The following is a 20,575-nucleotide window of genomic DNA, read 5'->3' as shown; positions in this document are numbered from 1 at the left end:
TTTCTCAAATAGTAGAAAAAACCAACAGACATCTTTTAGTCGTCTTTTAGTCATATATGCTATCTGGGTGTGCTCTTTTATTTATATATTAATAAGGACAACTTATATTTATATATTAATTGTAAAAAAAACGATTAGTCAATCTTTTTATCTGTGTTAAAAATTGATGTATATTAAGAAAGTTGCTTTAATAATATAAAATATATAATAAACGTAATAAATATTAAGTAAAAAATCATATAAATAAGAAATCCAAATGCGAACATAAATTGGACATCCAAAAGATGTTGCTAATAGGACATCCATTTTAATTCCAACAACGGATATTCTTTAAATGTCCATTTTATGTTCGTGGACGTGCGGATATAAACTGGATTTAAAATGGACATCTCTGGAACGTCCAGTGCTATCTGGGAATGAACTTAGCAAATGACACTGCTCGCAAAAATTCGCATTCTAATTAGCAATAAGCTCATATCAGCTGCTTTCACGATAAAGTATTGCTTTTAAAAATTAAAACACAATTTTGTACATATTACGCAAAAATTCACATTGATGACATGCGAACTTTGCCGGTTGTCGATTAAAAAAGATTAAATTTTTTTCTTATCGAAAACTAAACAAATAATTTAAAAAATGATGATAAAGTATACCATAAAAGGTGATAATGAAAGATTTTCTATACATTTTGATGAATTCTATACATTTTTCGCCAAAGCAAATCCCACTCGGTCTTTCTCGATATCAAACTCGGTGTAGTAACGGCCAATAAATGGCATTCCCAGAATCCATTCTATTTCATCGTCATATTTTGGGTCATGTTCCGAGAAGACGGTTATACATATACTTTCATCATCTGGATCCTGAGCAGAATTAAATACACAATATAAACGTCTCTTATACATATTTAAATAATTTAAATAATTTTCCTAAAGCACTCACCCGAATGATGTAATCTTTACCGGTAAGATTGAACGCCTTACCACCCAAATTAAACCTGATTGTAGGCAATTGGAAAATTCGATCGCAGTCCACCTTTAAATAAATAATAATATCAAGTTAGTAATTAATAATAAATATAATAAATATGTTCAACGGAAACAAGGATCAATGTCGTTATTCCATAAAAGTTTATGTTTCATTTGAACGTATCTAATATTTATTTTTTTTATCGCTATTTCAATTTTATATAATTTTTTTATCAAAGGCTACATGCTTTGTGAAAGATATGATTACTTGAAATATCATTTACTTACTATTCCCTGTGGATTAGTTTCAATAAATTCATAAATATGTGAAATATTTAATTGTGGTCCAACTATTTGCCAAACACTTGTGTCAGCGGTAGCTTGGCAGCTTCCCTCGCACCAAGTAAAATCATTTATATGGATACTACAAAGCGATAACGTCAACAATTTGTTGAAACATGATTAATGTAATTTAAAAAATAACGTACCTATCAATGGTAAATTGCAAGTGCTCTTTGTCAGTAAAAGGAATATATGTGAAATCCCCTTCGTAATAAGCAGGATCGGAACCACCCAATGTCAATATACCACCTAAATCGGCTGAAGTGTTTCTGCAAATTATATTTTTTATATCGCAATATGTATGTATGTGAAAATTAAGACTAAATTATATTTAATGTGCAAATATAAATATTACTTTAATTTAATTTAAAAATTATAATACTGTATATAAATAATAAATTTAATTTATGTTAATATTAAAATAAATATAAATATATACAAATAGAGCTCTATGTACTTATATATATAAAATTCATATTTATTAAAAATTCTCGTTTAGAGAGAGATATATGTTGTTTTTAGGTAGAGAAGATATATACCTATTTAGATAAAAACTGAAAATGTGTGATGACACTAGATCTTGTTCAATCATGTTGTCGATGACAGACGTTATTCCATCATCATATAATTTGGAAGAACTCAGGCCAAAGAGACCATCAAGTTCTTGTTTATCAAATGTATCAAATATATTTCCATTTGATATGTATACCGTTTCCGTAAATGTTTGATTCTCAACATTGAGATTGGCAACCTACGATAAAATTGGTATTGAAGTAATACATACGTCGTCGTTGCCGCGCAAGAAAAAGAACATGATTGCTTAAGAAATGTTTAAACTATTCGTATGATTTTATTTCTAACTAAATTGGATTGATTATTTAACAATGACTTACATTTACTATATCAGTAGATAGGAATCCACCTACACGGTAATCGATGTATTCTATATCAATCTCATTATTATTTGGTATATATGTGTAGGAATTCATTCTATCATATTGATTATGTCGTGCTGTAAAGCATATTCGGTAATATCGAAAATTAGTAATATTGGAAAGATTTTAAAAGTATACAGATATTGCCTTATTAACCTATATTATATATACAATATTCTTTTATAAATAATGATATATGTTGTACATGTATTTGTCGAATTAATTCATAAATCATGTTTGTTTATCAATGCTTGTTTGTACCTTTAGAGAATGAATGTGATAAATTATTTAAATTAATTTATACATTTCCAAATTCCAAAATTTGCCATTGTAATATTTACACTATAATATTAAATATTACTATAAAATTAAGTAAATACGTATCTGTATTATATATATAACTTTTTAAATATCGCAAGATTATACTTGCAAAATATAATTGTCGATAGAATATATATATATATATATATATATATATATATATATATAAACAAATTACTTACAACAAGCAGGGATTATGCACTTTTTGGAGAATACCCAAAGATATGTGGAAGCGCAAACAAATTTAACTTTAAATTCTTTTGGTGGAGTTCCAATTTTAATGAAGCCATAGTAATCCACGTTATTAAAATTGGTCAAACGTACTGACGGAAGATTATCATTTAACGAAGGAACTTCTTGCAAGTTGATGTCAACTTTTTCCAAAGATTGAATGTAATCCATCTTGTGCAATGGAATCCTTGAAATAACATAAGGAACATTCTGTGATATGAATATATATACTTACAAATAATATAAAATAAATATTCACATTTGATATGACTAAGGCTGCATTCCTTTTTACGCTTTCAGCGCTGAAAGCGTCGCTCTATCTTCGTTTGATATTCGATGTGCAACAAAGACAGAATGATGCTTTAAGCGTGTAAGCGTTCAAATGGAACGCAGCCTAACAGATATTCTCAGAACGAATATAAGTTATGAAAGTCTATACAAATTTAAATGTCTCAGAAATCAACTACATAACTTACACATTTACAATATAAGTACGTTACGCATTCAGATATAATTATATTAGAAATGTTTATTAATTCGATATTTCTGAATTATATGATTCTCATATATATATATATATATATATATATATATATATATATATATATCAAAAGTAATATTTAATTTGCAATCCAGTCTTTTAAATAAAATCATTATAACATAAAGGATATTGGTTTTTAATTAACGACAATTCCTGTGTAATTTTACACATAGAAATAATTTAAAAACATGTAACTTTATCAACTATTAAAAATAGGATACAGAAAATGTCAAATAAACAAATAATACAAAGCAATTCATTATACCTATTATATAAAGTTGATCTGCTATCGCGTGAAAAAGTAGTTTACAATTAGATGTTTTGATGACCTCCAATCACGATATTTATGTTAACGGTCGTCGTTTAAATAGGGATAAAAGCAAGATGGACAAAAGTTATGAAAAAACAATGAGTCACTTTTTCAAAAATATTCTTATTTTATTTACTCTTTGACTAATAAATAAAAATATACGTTTGATTAAAGAAATTTCATCTAATTTGTATTGAAGCATTAATTGTATTTGCACAAGCCACGCGTTTAATAAAAAAAATCGGATGCAAGAAGAAATCGATGTTTATAATTTCGATATTTATCAATATACAATATAATAAAATATATACTGACCTCTGCAATTGCGCGTCAGTCGCCATAAAGAGCATCGTCACTATCGCAAAAAGGCGAAACATATTTCAGAATTTATTTATTATTGAAGTCTCGATTCATGAAAATTTTGAACGAAGAATGTCTTTCAAAACTTTATGACCAGATACACAAAAAAATAAGATGTTGTCGCTTACTAACTCTCCTCTTAACACTGTATCGATATTCGATAGCGTTATATGTATATATATATAATCGCGCGGGCCCCTCTATTGAATGCTGAACGAGGAGAAAACGCGCGAAACGTTCGAAAAATCCTGATTGATTTCCATCGATCAATTTAATTTAAATATATTATATTTTGCATTATCGTGTATTCTATAATATGAACGTTTGTTTACATAAATTCATGATTAATAATAAAAAACAATTATTTCAAGAAAGAATACATTGTTTATATCTACCAAGCAGACAATTATGCATCATTAGTTTTACAATAGGTAATTTGCAAAAAGTAGCATTTAATTAATCGACATTTTTTTATATAATTCTGTGCAAAAAGAATATATTTATACAATTATAAGTCACTTTATTTGATAAATTCTTGAGGTTTCTAAAGAAAAAAGAAAATATACATAATCTTGAAATATGTATTTAAATATTCATTAATTTCATAATTTTTGCTACAAACAACTTGTTATGTTAAATTAGGGGTAATATTAATACGAATATTTTTACTCAAGATACTATACAAAATTTAAAAATTCATATATTTCTTACTTCTGCTATATATATATATTTCTACTATGCATTTCTATCGTCATATATTATGTAAATTTGACAAAAATAAAACAATACGAAATTTTGTGAAAGAAGTAATAGATTTCTAATAAAGAGTCGTATTTTGTTATTAAAAATGTCTGATTAATTTACCAAAATATGATAATTTTCAATAACGAGAAACATTATTATGATGGTAATTTCAATTACATTATAAGAATAAAGTTATAATAAGATAACTTATAATAAAAGGAGAAAATGATTTTTGTAACATTATCATAAAATCGAAAACATTTATCGCTTTGCACGAATAACCTTCAATTCAGGATTCATCGGTGTTTAATGAATGCAATCACATTTACATAGGTTTTAGATTTCCGAAAGTCGAATATGGTTACGACGAGGTAGACCGATTTTTATAAAATCAGTATTTATTAGATCGATATGTGCACATACAATAAAATGTATGAACTTAGCTTTGGATTTCCGCGTCGATCAACACTACAGTCACCACGAGAAGGTAGAATATATTTTCGAAATTTCTGGCAAATTTCTTTCTGTACGTTGTGACTGGACATACAAAAAATAAATTGTATTCGACTATTAGAGCTCTCGTTTACCTACATTTGGCGACTGTTATACAATAGCACGCATTCGAAACACATCCGTGTTATCGATCCGGTCTATCGATCAATCAAATTTAAAAATATTTTATTTAATATTTTGTTTTATAATTAAAACAAATTGTATTAGAATAAATTATTAAATGTACGCGTGATTAAGAATGATAATGAAGGAGCAATCAGCGTTTCGAAAGAATGGATTGATTATGTCGACTAGACAGCCATAGAACAATGAACTTAGCAAATGACACTGCTCGCAACAAAAATTCGCATTCCAATTAGCAATAAGCTCATATCAGCTGCTTTCACGATAAAGTATTGCTTTTAAAAATTAAAACACAATTTTGTACATATTACGCAAAAATTCACATTGATGACATGCGAACTTTGCCGGTTGTCGATTAAAAAAGATTAAATTTTTTTCTTATCAAAAACTAAACAAATAATTAGAAAAAATGATGATAAAGTATACAATAAAATGTGACAATGAAAGATTTTCTATACATTTTGATGAACTTTTCGCCAAAGCAAATCCCACTCGGTCTCTCTCCATATCAAACACGGTGTAATAACGGCCAATAAATGGCACGCCTAGAATCCATTTCATTTCACATTGCATGTTGCATACCGAAAAGACGCTTATACACATCCATTTATCGGTTGGATCCTGAGAATTAAATATACAATAGAAATTTCTCCTATATATATTTAAATAATTTAAATAATAATTTGCCTATAGCACACACCCGAATGATATAATCTTTACCGGTAAGATCGAACGCCTTACCACCCATAATAAACCTGATTGTAGGCAATTGGAAAATTCGATTGCAGTCCACCTTTAAATAAAACATAATATCAAATTAGAGTAATTAATAATATTTAATAAATATGTCAACGAAAAACAAGGATTAATGTCGTTGTTTCGAGATAGAAGTTTATGTTTCATTTGAACTTACCTAATATTTATTTTTCTTTTATCGCTATTATTAATTTTTTATAACTTTTTATCTAATGCTTCGTGCTTTGTAAAAGATATGATTACTTGAAAGATATCGTTTACTTACTCTATTACGTTCATCAACTCCAATAAATGTATAAATGTTTGCGATATCCAATTCTGGTCCTAATATTACCGAAGAGCCTGTATCAACGATAGCTTGGCAGCTTTCCTCGCACAGATCCTCAGATTTCATTTTGATCCTACAAAGCGATGACGTTGACAATTTGTTGAAACACGATTAATGTAATTTAAGAAAATAACGTACCTATCAATGGTAATTTGCCAGTATCCTTTGCGAGTAACAGGAATATATGTGAAATCCCCTTCGTAATAAGCAGGATCGGAACCACCCAATATCAATTCACCACCTAAATCGGCTGAAGTATCTCTACAAATTACACATATTTTTCATATCGTAATATATATGTGTGTGATAATTAAAATTAAATTATATTTAATATGCAAATATAAATATTACTTTAATTTAAAAAATTATAATACTATATATAAATAATAAATTTAATTTGTGTTAATATTAAAATAACTATAAAATAAATATAAATATATATACAAATAGAACTGTATATTTATTAAAAAATTTTGTTTATAGATATATGTTATTCATAAGTAAAGAAGATATGTACCTATTTAGATAAAAACTGAAAATGCGTGATGACACTAAACCTTGATTAATCATGTTGTCGAAGACAGACGTTATTCCATCAGAAGATATATTGGAATAACTCAGGCCCAAGAGACCATCGTATGGTCTAGAAAAAATTTGACCTATTCTTAACACATTAGTTGCTTCTAGAAATGTTTGATTCTGAACATTGAGGTTGGCCACCTATAAAATTATATAAAACCTATATAAAATTGATATTGAAATAATATATCGTTGTTATTGCACGAAAAAACAATATGATTGTTTAAGAAAGGTTTAAATTACAATTATAGTTGTAACTGAATTGGATTGTTCGCTTAATGATGACTTACATTCACTTTATCAGCAGCTAAGTATCCTTCTACATCATAAGAGATATATTTAAAACGAGAAAGACCATTATTTGTTATATTATTGTATGTCTCGGATCTTGCACTATCATATTGATTATGTCCTGCTATAAAGCATATTCAGTAATATCGAAAATTAGCAATAATAATTTGCAATTAACAATTACATATTTTTTCTTAAAAATAACTATGTGTTTTTTTTACACCAATTGATTCCTCACATTATTTTGTGCATAAAAGTATCGATATAAGATAATCGAAAAATGAATATTTTACTAGATATTTTACGTTTAATTAAGGTAAGGTTTTACGGTAAAATTAAGAAATTATTTCAAGCCTTCATAACTCGAAAAGTACTCAATGAAAAAATACTTTTTTACAGTGTTTTGAAAAGCCCTCGAGGTAAGCTACAAGAATATGTAATGAAAAATGGGGTTTTTCGTTTCAGAATTTGACCTTCAAAAGACTATCCAAGATCAAATAACTGTCACCATCTTATGTCCCTCTTTCATTCAAACAACTTCTTTCTTTACTATTTTTTTGTACATGTAAAAATAACAGAGTTATTTCTGGTGTAAGACTTAAATGAAACACTCTGTGTATATATATATATATATATATATATATATATATATATATATGTATATATATATAAACAAATTACTTACAAGAAATAGGGAATATACACTTTTTAGACAATACCCAAAGATCTGCGGAACCAGTATCAAACATTACTTTAAATTCTTGCTGCGGAGTTCCAATTCTAATAATGCCATAATAATTTATGGTTTTGAAATTGATCAAATTTTCTGAAGGAAAATTGACACTTAACAAAAAAACTTCTTGCAACTTGGTGTCAATTTTTTCCAAAGATTGTCGAATGTAATCCATCTTGTACAATGAAATCCTTGAAATAACATAAAGAACATTCTGTAATATGAATATATATATATATATATATATATATATATGTATTAATAAACCATTCTGATATAATTATATCCAAATGCATAATGTACTTATATTGTAAATGTGTAAGTTACATAGTTGATTTCTGAGACGTTTAAATTTGTATAGTCTTTCATAACTTATATTTGTTCTGAGAATATCTGTTAGTCATATCAATATATAACTTACACATTTACAATATAAGTACATTACGCATTTGGATATAATTATATCAGAACGGTTTATTAACACGATAATCTTTCTAAATTATTTGATTCTCATATATCTCAAAAGTAATATTTAATCTGTAATCCAGTCTTTTAACCCTTTCGTACCTCCGGGACATATATGTCCCATCTACGAAGAAAATCATAACTTTTAAACAAATAATCTTATCAACTTTTACCTTAGCTTGTTTTAAAGAAGAAGGTTCAAGTTACATGTAAAAAAATCGTGCACTTTGAAATATAATGTTTACAATAAAATATAATTATTTAAACTTTGCAAAAAATCAAACTTTTAGAGAGTAAAGAATAACCGTATATTATATTAAAAAAAAATCATACAATTTATACGCTAATAATAAACTTGAAGTTTTATTTAAATGTGATTACACCTTTAATATGATAAATATAACAGTTTATATGTGTAATCAAAGTGTATGCGAACTAAGATGACGCGTGCATCTGAGTCTCGAGATAGATGTGCGGCTTGCAAAAAAAAGTGTATAACAACGCCATAAGTTGAACGTATATGTGTGTGTACATTTAGAAAAACCATAATATATATTTAAAACAAAAATCCAAACATTTTTTAAATATATTTATATTTAAGCCTTTCATGGCCGCCATCTTAAATCTGCCATTTTGAATTTAAATTTTGATGGTAAATTTTTCAGCACCCCCAAAAATCTATAAAACCGTCTTTATATAAAACGCATCTCTTCTGGGAAAGCCGGAGGTACGAAAGGGTTAAATAAAATCATTATAACAGACATTGCTTCTTAATTAACGACAATTTTGCATGTAATTTTACAATTTTAGAAATAATTTAAAAACAAGTAACTGTATCAACTATTAAAACTAGAATACAGACAATATCAAGTAAACAAATAATACAAAGCAACTCATTATACCTACAGTTGATCTGCTACCGCGTGAAAAAATAGTTTATAATTGGATGTTTTGATGACCTCCAATCACGATTTATATTAATAGTCGTCGTTTAAATAGGAATAAAAGCAAGATGGATAAAAGCGAACGTTACGAAAGAACAATCAGCACTTTCTCAAAAAAATTCTTATTTTATTTACTCTTTTTGACTAATAAATAAAAATATACGTTTTGCCAAAAAATTTTCATCGAATTTGTATTGAAACATTAATTGCATTTGCACAAGCAACGCGTTTAATCCACGAAATCGGGAAAAAAATCAATATTTATAATTTATAATTCGATATTTATCATGCCAATATACAATTTAACAAAATATATACTGACCTCTGCAATTGCGCGTCAGTCGTCATAAAGAGCACCGTCACTACTGCAAAAAGGTGAAACATATTTCAAAATTTATTTACTACTGAAGTCTTGATTCGTGAAAATTTGACGAGCTTCTTTCGAAATTTATAACCGGATACACAGAAAAATAAAGTGTTGTCGCTTACTAACATTCCTCTTAACACTGTATCGGTATTCGATAGCGTTATATACATATGATCGCGCGTGCTCCTGTATTGAATGCTTGAACATGTAGAGAACGCGCGAAACATTCGAAAAACCCTGCTAGAATTCCATTCATCAATTTAATTTAAATATATCATATTTTTCATGATCGTGCATTCTTAATTAAGAACTTTTATTTATAGAAATACATGATTAATAATAACAAACAATTCTTTCAAGAAAGAATACATTGTTTATATCGACCAAGCAGACAATCATTAACTTTACAAAAGTTAATATGCATTAAAAAATAGCATTTAATGAATCGAAATTTTTTTATATAATTCTGTGCAAAAAAAATATATTTATACAATTATAAGTCACTTTATTTGATAAATTCTTGAAGTTTCTAAAGAAAAAAGAATATATACATAATCTTGGAATATGTATTTAAATATTCATTAATTTCATAATTTTTGCTTTTAACAACTTATGTTAAATTAGGTATGTTATGTTAAATTAGGGATAATATTAATATAAATATTTTCACACAATATACTATACAAAATTTAAAAATCCATATATTTCTTACTTCTGCTATATATATATATTTATACTATACATTTCTTACATTACACACATTTACATACATTACATACATTACATACATACACGTCATACATTATGTAAATTTGAAAAAAAATACAACAATAGGAAATTTTGCGAAAGAAGTAATAAATCTCTAATAAGGAATCGTATTTTTTTATTAAAAATGTCTGATTAATTTATCAAGATAAGATAATTTTCAATAATGAGAAACATTATTATGATGGTAATTTCAATTACATTATAAGAATAAAGTGATAATAAGATAACTTATAATAAAAACAAAAAATGATTTTTGTAACATTACCACAAAATCGAAAACTTTTATTGCTCATCGCACTGCACGAATAACCTCCTATTTAGGATTTATCGGTGTTTAATGAATGCAAACACATTTACATAGATTTTAGAATTCCGAAAGTCGAATGTGGTCACGACGAGGTAGATCGATTTTTATAAAATCAATATTTATTATATCGATATGTAACGTGCACATACTCGTACAATACAATGTATGAACTTAGCTTTGGATTTCCGAGTCGATCAACACCACAGTCACCACGAAAAAGCGGAATATGTTTCTGAAATTTCTGGCAAATTTCTTTCTGTACGTTGTGACTGGACATACAAAAAATAAATTGTATTCGACTATTAGAGCTCTCATTTATCTACATTTGGCGACTGCTATACAATCGTGCGTATTCAAAACACATCCGTCCTTCCGATCAATCAAATTTAAAAATATTTTATTTAATATTTTGTTTTATAATTAAAACAAATTGTATTAAAATAAATTATTAAATGTGCGCGTGACTAATAATGATAATGAAAAAGCAATCAGCGTTTTAGCAAATGACACTGCTCGCAAAAATTCGCATTCCAATTAGCAATAAGCTCATATCAGCTGCTTTCACGATAAAGTATTGCTTTTAAAAATTAAAAAACAATTATGTACATATTACGCAAAAATTCACATTGATGACATGCAAACTTTGCCGATTGTCGATTAAAAAGTATTAAATTTTTTTCTTATCTAAAACTAGACAAATAATTAGAAAAAATGATGATAAAGTATATAATAAAATGTGACAATGAAAGATTTTCTATACATTTTGATGAACTTTTCGCCAAAGCAAATCCAACTTGATTTTTCTCCACATCAAACTGGGTGTAATAACGGCCAATAAATGGCATGCCTATAACCCATTTTACATTTTGCAATTTTCTGATTTTGCTCCAAAAGACGGTTATACATATACTTTCATTTCTGGGAAGCTGAGCAGAATTAAATACACAATATTAACTTCTCTTATACATATTTAAATGATTTAAATAATTTGCCTGTAGCACTCACCCGAATGATGTAATCTTTACCGGTAAGATCGAACGCCTTACCACCCATAATAAACATGATTGTAGGCAATTGAGAAATTCGATTGCAGTCCACCTTTAAATAAAACATAATCAAATTAGTAATTAATAATATTTAATAAATATATCAGCGGAAACAAGGATTAATGTCGTTGTTTCGAGATAGAAGTTTATGTTTCATTTGAACTTACCTAATATTTCTTCTTTTATCGCTATTATTAACTTTTTATAATTTTTTTATCAAATGCTTCGTGCTTTGTGAAAGATATGATTACTTGAAAGATATCGTTTACTTACTCTATTACGTTCATCAACTCCAATAAATGTATAAATGTTTGCGATATCCACTTCTGGTCCTAATATTAGCGAAGAGCCTGTATCAACGATAGCTTGGCAGCTTTTCTCGCACAGATCCTTAGTTTCCATTTTGATCCTACAAAGCGATGACGTTGACAATTTGTTGAAACACGATTAATGTAATTTAAAAAAATAACGTACCTATCAATGGTAATTTGCCAGTATCCTTTGCGAGTAACAGGAATATATGTGAAATCCCCTTCGTAATAAGCAGGATCGGAGCCACCCAATGTCAATTCACCACCTAAATCGGCTGAAGTGTCTCTGCAAATTATATATATTTTTTATATCATAATATGTGTGATAATTAAAATTAAATTATATTGAATATGCAAATATATATATTACTTTAATTTATAACATTATAATACTATAAATAATAAATTTAATTTATGTTAATATTAAAATAACTATAAAATAAATATAAATATATGTAGAAATAAAACTGTATGTTTATAGATATATGTTGTTCATAAGTAGAGAAAATATGTACCTATTTAGATAAAAACTGAAAATGCGTGATGATACTAGACCTTGTTCAATAATATTGTCGAAGACAGACATTATTTGATTGGCACATATGTTGAAATAACTCAGGCCCAAGATACCATCGTACGGTCTAGAAAAATTTGGACCTATTCTTAACATATTAGTTACTTCTAGAAATATTTGATTTTGAACATTGAGGTTGGCAACCTATAATAAAATTGATATTGAATAATATATCGTCATCATTGCAAGAAAAAACAATATAATTGTTTAAGAAAGGTTTAAATTACAATTATAGTTGTAACTGAATTGGATTGTTTTTTTAATGATGACTTACATTTACTTTATCGGTAGCTAAGTATCCTTCTACATCGTAAGAGCCATATCGAAAACGTGAAAGTCTCTTTATTATATTATTGTATGTCTCGGAACTTGCACTATCATATTGGTTATGTCCTGCTACGAAGCATATTCAGTAATATCGAAATTAACAATACTAATTTGCAATTAACAATTACATATTTTTTCTTAAAAATAACTACGTGTTATTTTTACATCAATTGATTCCTCACATTAATTTGTGCATAAAAGTATCGATATAGGGTAATCGAAAAATGAATATATTGCTAGATATTTTGCGGCTTAATTCAGGTAAGATTTTACGGTAGAATTAAGAAATTATTTCAAGCCTCAAAACTCGAAAAGTACTCGATGAAAAAATACTTTATTATAGTGTTTTGAAAAGCCCTCGAGGTAAGCTACAACAATGTAATGAAAAATGAGGGTTCCGTTTCAGAATTTGACCTTCAAAAGACTATCCAAGATCAAATAATTGTCACCATCTTATGTGCCCCTTGCATTCATACAACTTCTTTCTTTATCATTCTTTTGTACATGTAAAAGTAACGGAGTTATTTGTGGTGTAATAGTTAAATTAAATACTCTGTGTACATATATATATAAACAAATTACTTACAACAAGCAGGAATTGTGCAATTTTTGGAGAATATCCAAAGAAATGGGGAACCAGTATCAAATACAACTTTAAATTCTTGCTGTGGAGTTCCAATTCTAATAATGCCATAGTAATATATGTTTTTATAATTGGTCAAATTTTCTGAAGGAAGATCGTCATTTAACAAAAAATCTTCTTGCAACTTGATGTCAACTTTTTCCAAAGATTGAATGTAATCCATCTTGTACAATGGAATCCTTGAAATAACATAAAGAACATTCTGTGATATGAATATATATATACTTACAAATAATATAAAATGAATATTCACATTTGATATGACTAACAGATATTCTCAGAACAAATATAAGTTATGAAAGTCTATACAAATTTAAACGTCTCAAAAATCAATTATATTACTTACAAATTTCCAATATAAGTACATTACGCATTTAGATGTAATTATATCAGAACGGTTTATTAACACGATGATCTTTCTAAATTATTTGATCCTCATATATCTCAAAAGTAATATTTAATTTATAATCCAGTCTTTTTTAAATAAAATCATTATAACGGACATGCTTTTTAATTAACGACAATTTTGCGTGTAATTTTACAATTTTAGAAATAATTCAAAAACAAATAACTGTATCAACTATTAAAACTAAAATACAGAAAATATCAAGTAAACAAATAATACAAAGCAACTCTTTATATCTACAGTTGATCTGCTACCGCGTGAAAAAGTAGTTTACAATTAGATGTTTTGATGACCTCCAATCACGATTTATATTAACGGTCGTCGTTTAAATAGGAATAAAAGCAAGATGGACAAAAGCGAACGTTACGAAAGAACAATGAGCACTTTCTCAAAAAAATTCTTATTTTATTGACTCTTTGACTGATAAATAAAAATATACGTTTCGACAAAAGAAAGTTCATCCAATTTCTATAGAAGAATTAATTGCATTTGCACAAGCCACGCGTTTAATAAAAGAAATCGGATGCAAGAAAAAATCGATCTTTATAATTTCGATATTTATCATGCTAGTATACAATATAATAAAATATATACTCACCTGTGCAATTGCGCGTCAGTCGTCATAAAGAGCACCGTTATTATCGCAAGAAGGCGAAACATATTTCAAAATATATTTACTGCTGAAGTCTTGATTCGTGAAAATTTGACGAGTTTCTTTCGAAATTTATAACCTGATACACAGAAATATAAAGTGTTGTCGCTTACTAACACTTCTCTGTATTCGATAGCGTTATATACATATATGATCGCGCGTGCCCCTCTGTTGAATGCTTGAACGGGAGAAAACGCGCGAAACTTTCGAAAATCCTGATAGATTTCCATCGATCAATTTAATTGAAATATATCATATTTTTCATGATCGTGTATTCTAAATTAAGAAAATTAAGAATATTTACATAAATTCATGATTAATAATAAAAAACAATTCTTTCAAAAGAATACATTGTTTATATCGACTAAACAGACAATCATGCATCATTAATTTTACAATAAGTAATTTGCAAAAAGTAGCATTTAATTAATCGGCATTTTTTATATAACTCTGTGCGAAAAAATTATATTTATATAATTATAAGTCACTTTATTTGATAAATTCTTGAAGTTTCTAAAGAAAAAAGAAAATATACATAATTTTGAAATATGTATTTAAATATTCATTTATTTCATAATTTTTGCTACAAACAACTTGTTATGTTAAATTAGGGATAAATTAATATGAATATTTTTACTCAAGATACTATACAAAATTTAAAAATCCATATATTTCTTACTTCTGTTATAAATATATATTTCTACTATACATTTCTTTTGTTATATATTATGTAAATTTGAAAAAAATACAACAATACAAAATTTTGTGAAAGAAGTAATAGACCTCTAATAAGGAATCGTATTTTGTTATTAAAAATGTCTGATTAATTTCTATCAAAATAAGATAATTTTCAATAACGAGAAACATTATTATGATAATAATTTCAATTACATTATAAAAATAAAGTTATAATAAGATAACTTATAATAAAAGAGAAAACGATTTTTGTAACATTATCATAAAATCGAAAACATTTATCGCTCTGCACGAATAACCTTCTATTCATGATTCATCGGTGTTTAATGAATGCAATCACATTTACATAGATTTTAGATTTCCGAAAGTCGAATGTGGTCACGACGAGGTAGACCGATTTTTATAAAATCAATATTTATTAGATCGATATGTAACGTGCACATACAATAAAATGTATGAACTTAGAGCTTTGGATTTCCGCGTCGACCAACACCACAGTCACCACGAGAAGGTAGTATATATTTTCGAAATTTCTGGCAAATTTCTTTCTGTACGTTGTGACTGGACATACAAAAAATAAATTGTATTCGACTATTAGAGCTCTCGTTTACCTACATTTGGCGACTGCTATACAATCGCACGCATTCGAAACACATCCGTGTTATCGATCCAGCCTATTGATCAATCAAATTTAAAAATATTTTATTTAATATTTTGTTTTATAATTAATACAAATTGTATTAAAATAAATTATTAAATGTGCGCGTGATTAAGAATGATAATGAAGGAGCAATCAGCGTTTTGAAAGAATAGATTGATTATATCGACTAGACGGCCATGCAACAATGAACTTAGCAAATTACACTGCTCGCAAAAATTCGCATTCTAATTAGCAATAAGCTCATATCAGCTGCTTTCACGATAAAGTATTGCTTTTAAAAATTAAAAAACAATTATGTACATATTACGCAAAAATTCACATTGATGACATGCAAACTTTGCCGATTGTCGATTAAAAAAGATTAAATTTTTTTTATCGAAAACTAAATAAATAATTAGAAAAAATGATGATAAAGTGTACAATAAAATGTGACAATGAAAGATTTTCTATACATTTTGATGAACTTTTCGCCAAAGCAAATCCCACTTGACCTTTCTCCACATCAAACTGGGTGTAATAACGGCCAATAAATGGCATGCCTATAACCCATTTTCCTTCATATTGTAATTTTTTGAATTTGCTCAAAAAAACGGTCATACATATACTTTCATTTTCGGGAAGCTGAGCAGAATTAAATACACAATATTAACTTCTCTTATACATATTTAAATGATTTAAATAATTTGCCTGTAGCACTCACCCGAATGATGTAATCTTTACCGGTAAGATCGAACGCCTTACCACCCATAATAAACATGATTGTAGGCAATTGAGAAATTCGATTGCAGTCCACCTTTAAATAAAACATAATATCAAATTAGTAATTAATAATATTTAATAAATATATCAGCGGAAACAAGGATTAATGTCGTAACTTGTTTCGAGATAGAAGTTTATGTTTCATTTGAACTTACCTAATATTTCTTCTTTTATCGCTATTATTAACTTTTTATAATTTTTTTATCAAATGCTTCGTGCTTTGTGAAAGATATGATTACTTGAAAGATATCATTTACTTACTCTTCTACTTTTATCTGCTCCAATAAATGTATAAATGTTTGCGATATCCAATTCTGGTCCTAATATTACCGAAGAGCCTGTATCAACGATAGCTTGGCAGCTTTTCTCGCACAGATCCTCAGTTTGAATTTTGATCCTACAAAGCGATGACGTTGACAATTTGTTGAAACACGATTAATGTAATTTAAAAAAATAACGTACCTATCAATGGTAATTTGCCAGTATCCTTTGCGAGTAACAGGAATATATGTGAAATCCCCTTCGTAATAAGCAGGATCGGAGCCACCCAATGTCAATTCACCACCTAAATCGGCTGAAGTGTCTCTGCAAATAATATATATTTTTTATATCGTAATATGTGTGATAATTAAAATTAAATTTTATTTAATATGCAAATATATATATTACTTTAATTTATAACATTATAATACTATATATCAATAATAAATTTAATTTATGTTAATATTAAAATAACTATAAAATAAATATAAATATATGTAGAAATAGAACCGTATGTTTATTAAAAACTCTTGTTTATAGATATATGTTGTTTATAAGTAGAGAAGATATGTACCTATTTAGATAAAAACTGAAAATGCGTGATGATACTAGACCTTGTTCAATAATATTGTCGAAGACAGACATTATTTGACTGGCACATATGTTGAAATAACTCAGGCCCAAGACACCATCGTATGGTCTAGAAAAATTTGGACCTATTCTTAACATATTAGTTACTTCTAGAAATATTTGATTTTGAACATTGAGGTTGGCAACCTATAATAAAATTGATATTGAATAATATATCGTCATCATTGCAAGAAAAAACAATATAATTGTTTAAGAAAGATTTAAATTACAATTATAGTTGTAACTAAATTGGATTGTTTGTTTATTGATGACTTACATTTACTTTATCGGCAGCTAAGTATCCTTCTACATCGAAAGAGCCATATTGAAGACGTGAAAGTCTCTTTATTATATTATTGTATGTCTCGGATCTTGCACTATCATATTTGTTATGTCCTGCTACGAAGCATATTCAGTAATATCGAAATTAACAATACTAATTTGCAATTAACAATTACATATTTTTTCTTAAAAATAACTACGTGTTATTTTTACACCAATTGATTCCTCACATTAATTTGTTCATAAAAGTATCGATATAAGGTAATCGAAAAATGAATATTTTGCTAGATATTTTGCGGCTTAATTAAGGTAAGATTTTACGGTAGAATTAAGAAAGTATTTCAAGCCTCAAAACTCGAAAAATACTCGATGAAAAAATACTTTATTATAGTGTTTTGAAAAGCCCTCGAGGTAAGCTACAAGAATGTAATGAAAAATGGAGTTTCCGTTTCAGAATTTGACATTCAAAAGACTATCCAAGATCAAATAATTGTCACCATCTTATATCCCCCTTTCATTCATACAACTTCTTTCTTTACCATTTTTTTGTACATGTAAAAGTAACGGAGTTATTTGTGGTGTAATAGTTAAATTAAATACTTTGTATATATATATATATATATATATATATATATATATATATATATATATGTATGTATATATGTATATATATATATATATATATATATATATATATGTATATATGTATATATATATATATATATATATATATATATGTATGTATATATAAACAAATTACTTACAACAAGCAGGAATTGTGCAATTTTGGGAGAATATCCAAAGAAAAGGGGAACCAGTATCAAATACAACTTTAAATTCTTGCTGTGGAGTTCCAATTTTAATAACGCCATAGTAAATTACGTTTTTGTAATTGGTCAAATTTTCTGAAGGAAGATCGTCATTTAACAAAAAATCTTCTTGCAACTTGATGTCAACTTTTTCCAAAGATTGAATGTAATCCATCTTGTACAATGGAATCCTTGAAATAACATAAAGAACATTCTGTGATATGAATATATATATACTTACAAATAATATAAAATGAATATTCACATTTGATATGACTAACAGATATTCTCAGAACAAATATAAGTTATGAAAGTCTATACAAATTTAAACGTCTCAAAAATCAATTATATTACTTACAAATTTCCAATATAAGTACATTACGCATTTAGATGTAATTATATCAGAACGGTTTATTAACACGATGATCTTTCTAAATTATTTGATCCTCATATATCTCAAAAGTAATATTTAATTTATAATCCAGTCTTTTTTAAATAAAATCATTATAACGGACATGCTTTTTAATTAACGACAATTTTGCGTGTAATTTTACAATTTTAGAAATAATTCAAAAACAAATAACTGTATCAACTATTAAAACTAAAATACAGAAAATATCAAGTAAACAAATAATACAAAGCAACTCTTTATATCTACAGTTGATCTGCTACCGCGTGAAAAAGTAGTTTACAATTAGATGTTTTGATGACCTCCAATCACGATTTATATTAACGGTCGTCGTTTAAATAGGAATAAAAGCAAGATGGACAAAAGCGAACGTTACGAAAGAACAATGAGCACTTTCTCAAAAAAATTCTTATTTTATTGACTCTTTGACTGATAAATAAAAATATACGTTTCGACAAAAGAAAGTTCATCCAATTTCTATAGAAGAATTAATTGCATTTGCACAAGCCACGCGTTTAATAAAAGAAATCGGATGCAAGAAAAAATCGATCTTTATAATTTCGATATTTATCATGCTAGTATACAATATAATAAAATATATACTCACCTGTGCAATTGCGCGTCAGTCGTCATAAAGAGCACCGTTATTATCGCAAGAAGGCGAAACATATTTCAAAATATATTTACTGCTGAAGTCTTGATTCGTGAAAATTTGACGAGTTTCTTTCGAAATTTATAACCTGATACACAGAAATATAAAGTGTTGTCGCTTACTAACATTCCTCTAAACACTGTATCGGTATTCGATAGCGTTGTATACATATGATCGCGCGTGCCCCTGTGTTGAATGCTTGAACATGTAGAGAACGCGCGAAACATTCGAAATACTGCTAGAATTCCATTGATCAATTTAATTTTAATATGTCATATTTTTCATGATCGTGCATTCTTAATTAAGAACTTTTATTTATATAAATTCATGATTATTAATAAAAAACAATTCTTTCAAGAAAGAATACATTGTTTATATCGACTAAACAGACAATCATGCATCATTAATTTTACAATAAGTAATTTGCAAAAAGTAGCATTTAATTAATCGACATTTTTTAAATAATTCTGTGCGAAATAATTATATTTATATAATTTTAAATCATTTTATTTGATAAATTCTTGAAATTCT

The 20,575-nt window shown here is 27.2% G+C and overlaps 2 protein-coding genes and 1 pseudogene across 4 annotated transcripts; all 3 read right to left on the bottom strand.

Annotated features, from left to right (window-relative positions):
- Window positions 1-421: 421 nt before the first annotated feature.
- On the bottom strand, window positions 422-9,971 carry LOC145965638 (uncharacterized; annotated as a pseudogene). The gene is made up of 16 exons (XR_014436771.1): window positions 9,807-9,971; window positions 8,028-8,266; window positions 7,342-7,466; window positions 6,990-7,192; window positions 6,611-6,733; window positions 6,410-6,545; window positions 6,089-6,181; window positions 5,779-6,009; window positions 3,964-4,028; window positions 2,749-2,984; window positions 2,204-2,322; window positions 1,850-2,061; window positions 1,457-1,579; window positions 1,257-1,392; window positions 943-1,035; window positions 422-863 (listed from the first exon to the last, which is right to left on the bottom strand). The product of XR_014436771.1 is annotated as an uncharacterized LOC145965638 (transcript).
- Window positions 9,972-11,296: 1,325 nt separating this feature from the next.
- On the bottom strand, window positions 11,297-15,008 carry LOC145965289 (lysosomal aspartic protease-like). The gene is made up of 8 exons (XM_083088732.1): window positions 14,832-15,008; window positions 13,771-14,006; window positions 13,132-13,253; window positions 12,799-13,001; window positions 12,447-12,569; window positions 12,246-12,381; window positions 11,932-12,024; window positions 11,297-11,852 (listed from the first exon to the last, which is right to left on the bottom strand). Exons 1-8 carry the CDS (start codon window positions 14,891-14,893, stop codon window positions 11,607-11,609), a joined length of 1,221 nt encoding a protein of 406 aa, XP_082944858.1. The 5' UTR covers window positions 14,894-15,008; the 3' UTR covers window positions 11,297-11,606.
- Window positions 15,009-15,477: 469 nt separating this feature from the next.
- LOC145965287 (lysosomal aspartic protease-like) lies at window positions 15,478-20,146 on the bottom strand. Of its 2 annotated transcripts, XM_083088731.1 has the most exons (9): window positions 20,000-20,146; window positions 18,939-19,174; window positions 18,170-18,291; window positions 17,837-18,039; window positions 17,464-17,586; window positions 17,263-17,398; window positions 16,943-17,035; window positions 16,695-16,863; window positions 15,481-16,255 (listed from the first exon to the last, which is right to left on the bottom strand). In XM_083088731.1, exons 1-9 carry the CDS (start codon window positions 20,059-20,061, stop codon window positions 16,209-16,211), a joined length of 1,191 nt encoding a protein of 396 aa, XP_082944857.1. In that variant the 5' UTR covers window positions 20,062-20,146; the 3' UTR covers window positions 15,481-16,208. The 2 variants fall into 2 exon arrangements, with proteins under 2 accessions (XP_082944856.1, XP_082944857.1); XM_083088730.1 differs by having other exon boundaries at window positions 15,478-16,863.
- Between the last annotated feature and the right edge of the window lie 429 nt (window positions 20,147-20,575).

Source organism: Camponotus vicinus, unplaced genomic scaffold, assembly GCF_025532165.1.
Source record: "Camponotus vicinus isolate PSW18456_S1 unplaced genomic scaffold, iyCamVici1.0 SCAF_14, whole genome shotgun sequence".
Lineage (NCBI taxonomy): Eukaryota > Metazoa > Arthropoda > Insecta > Hymenoptera > Formicidae > Camponotus > Camponotus vicinus.
This window is presented reverse-complemented; position numbering and strand designations above follow the sequence as displayed.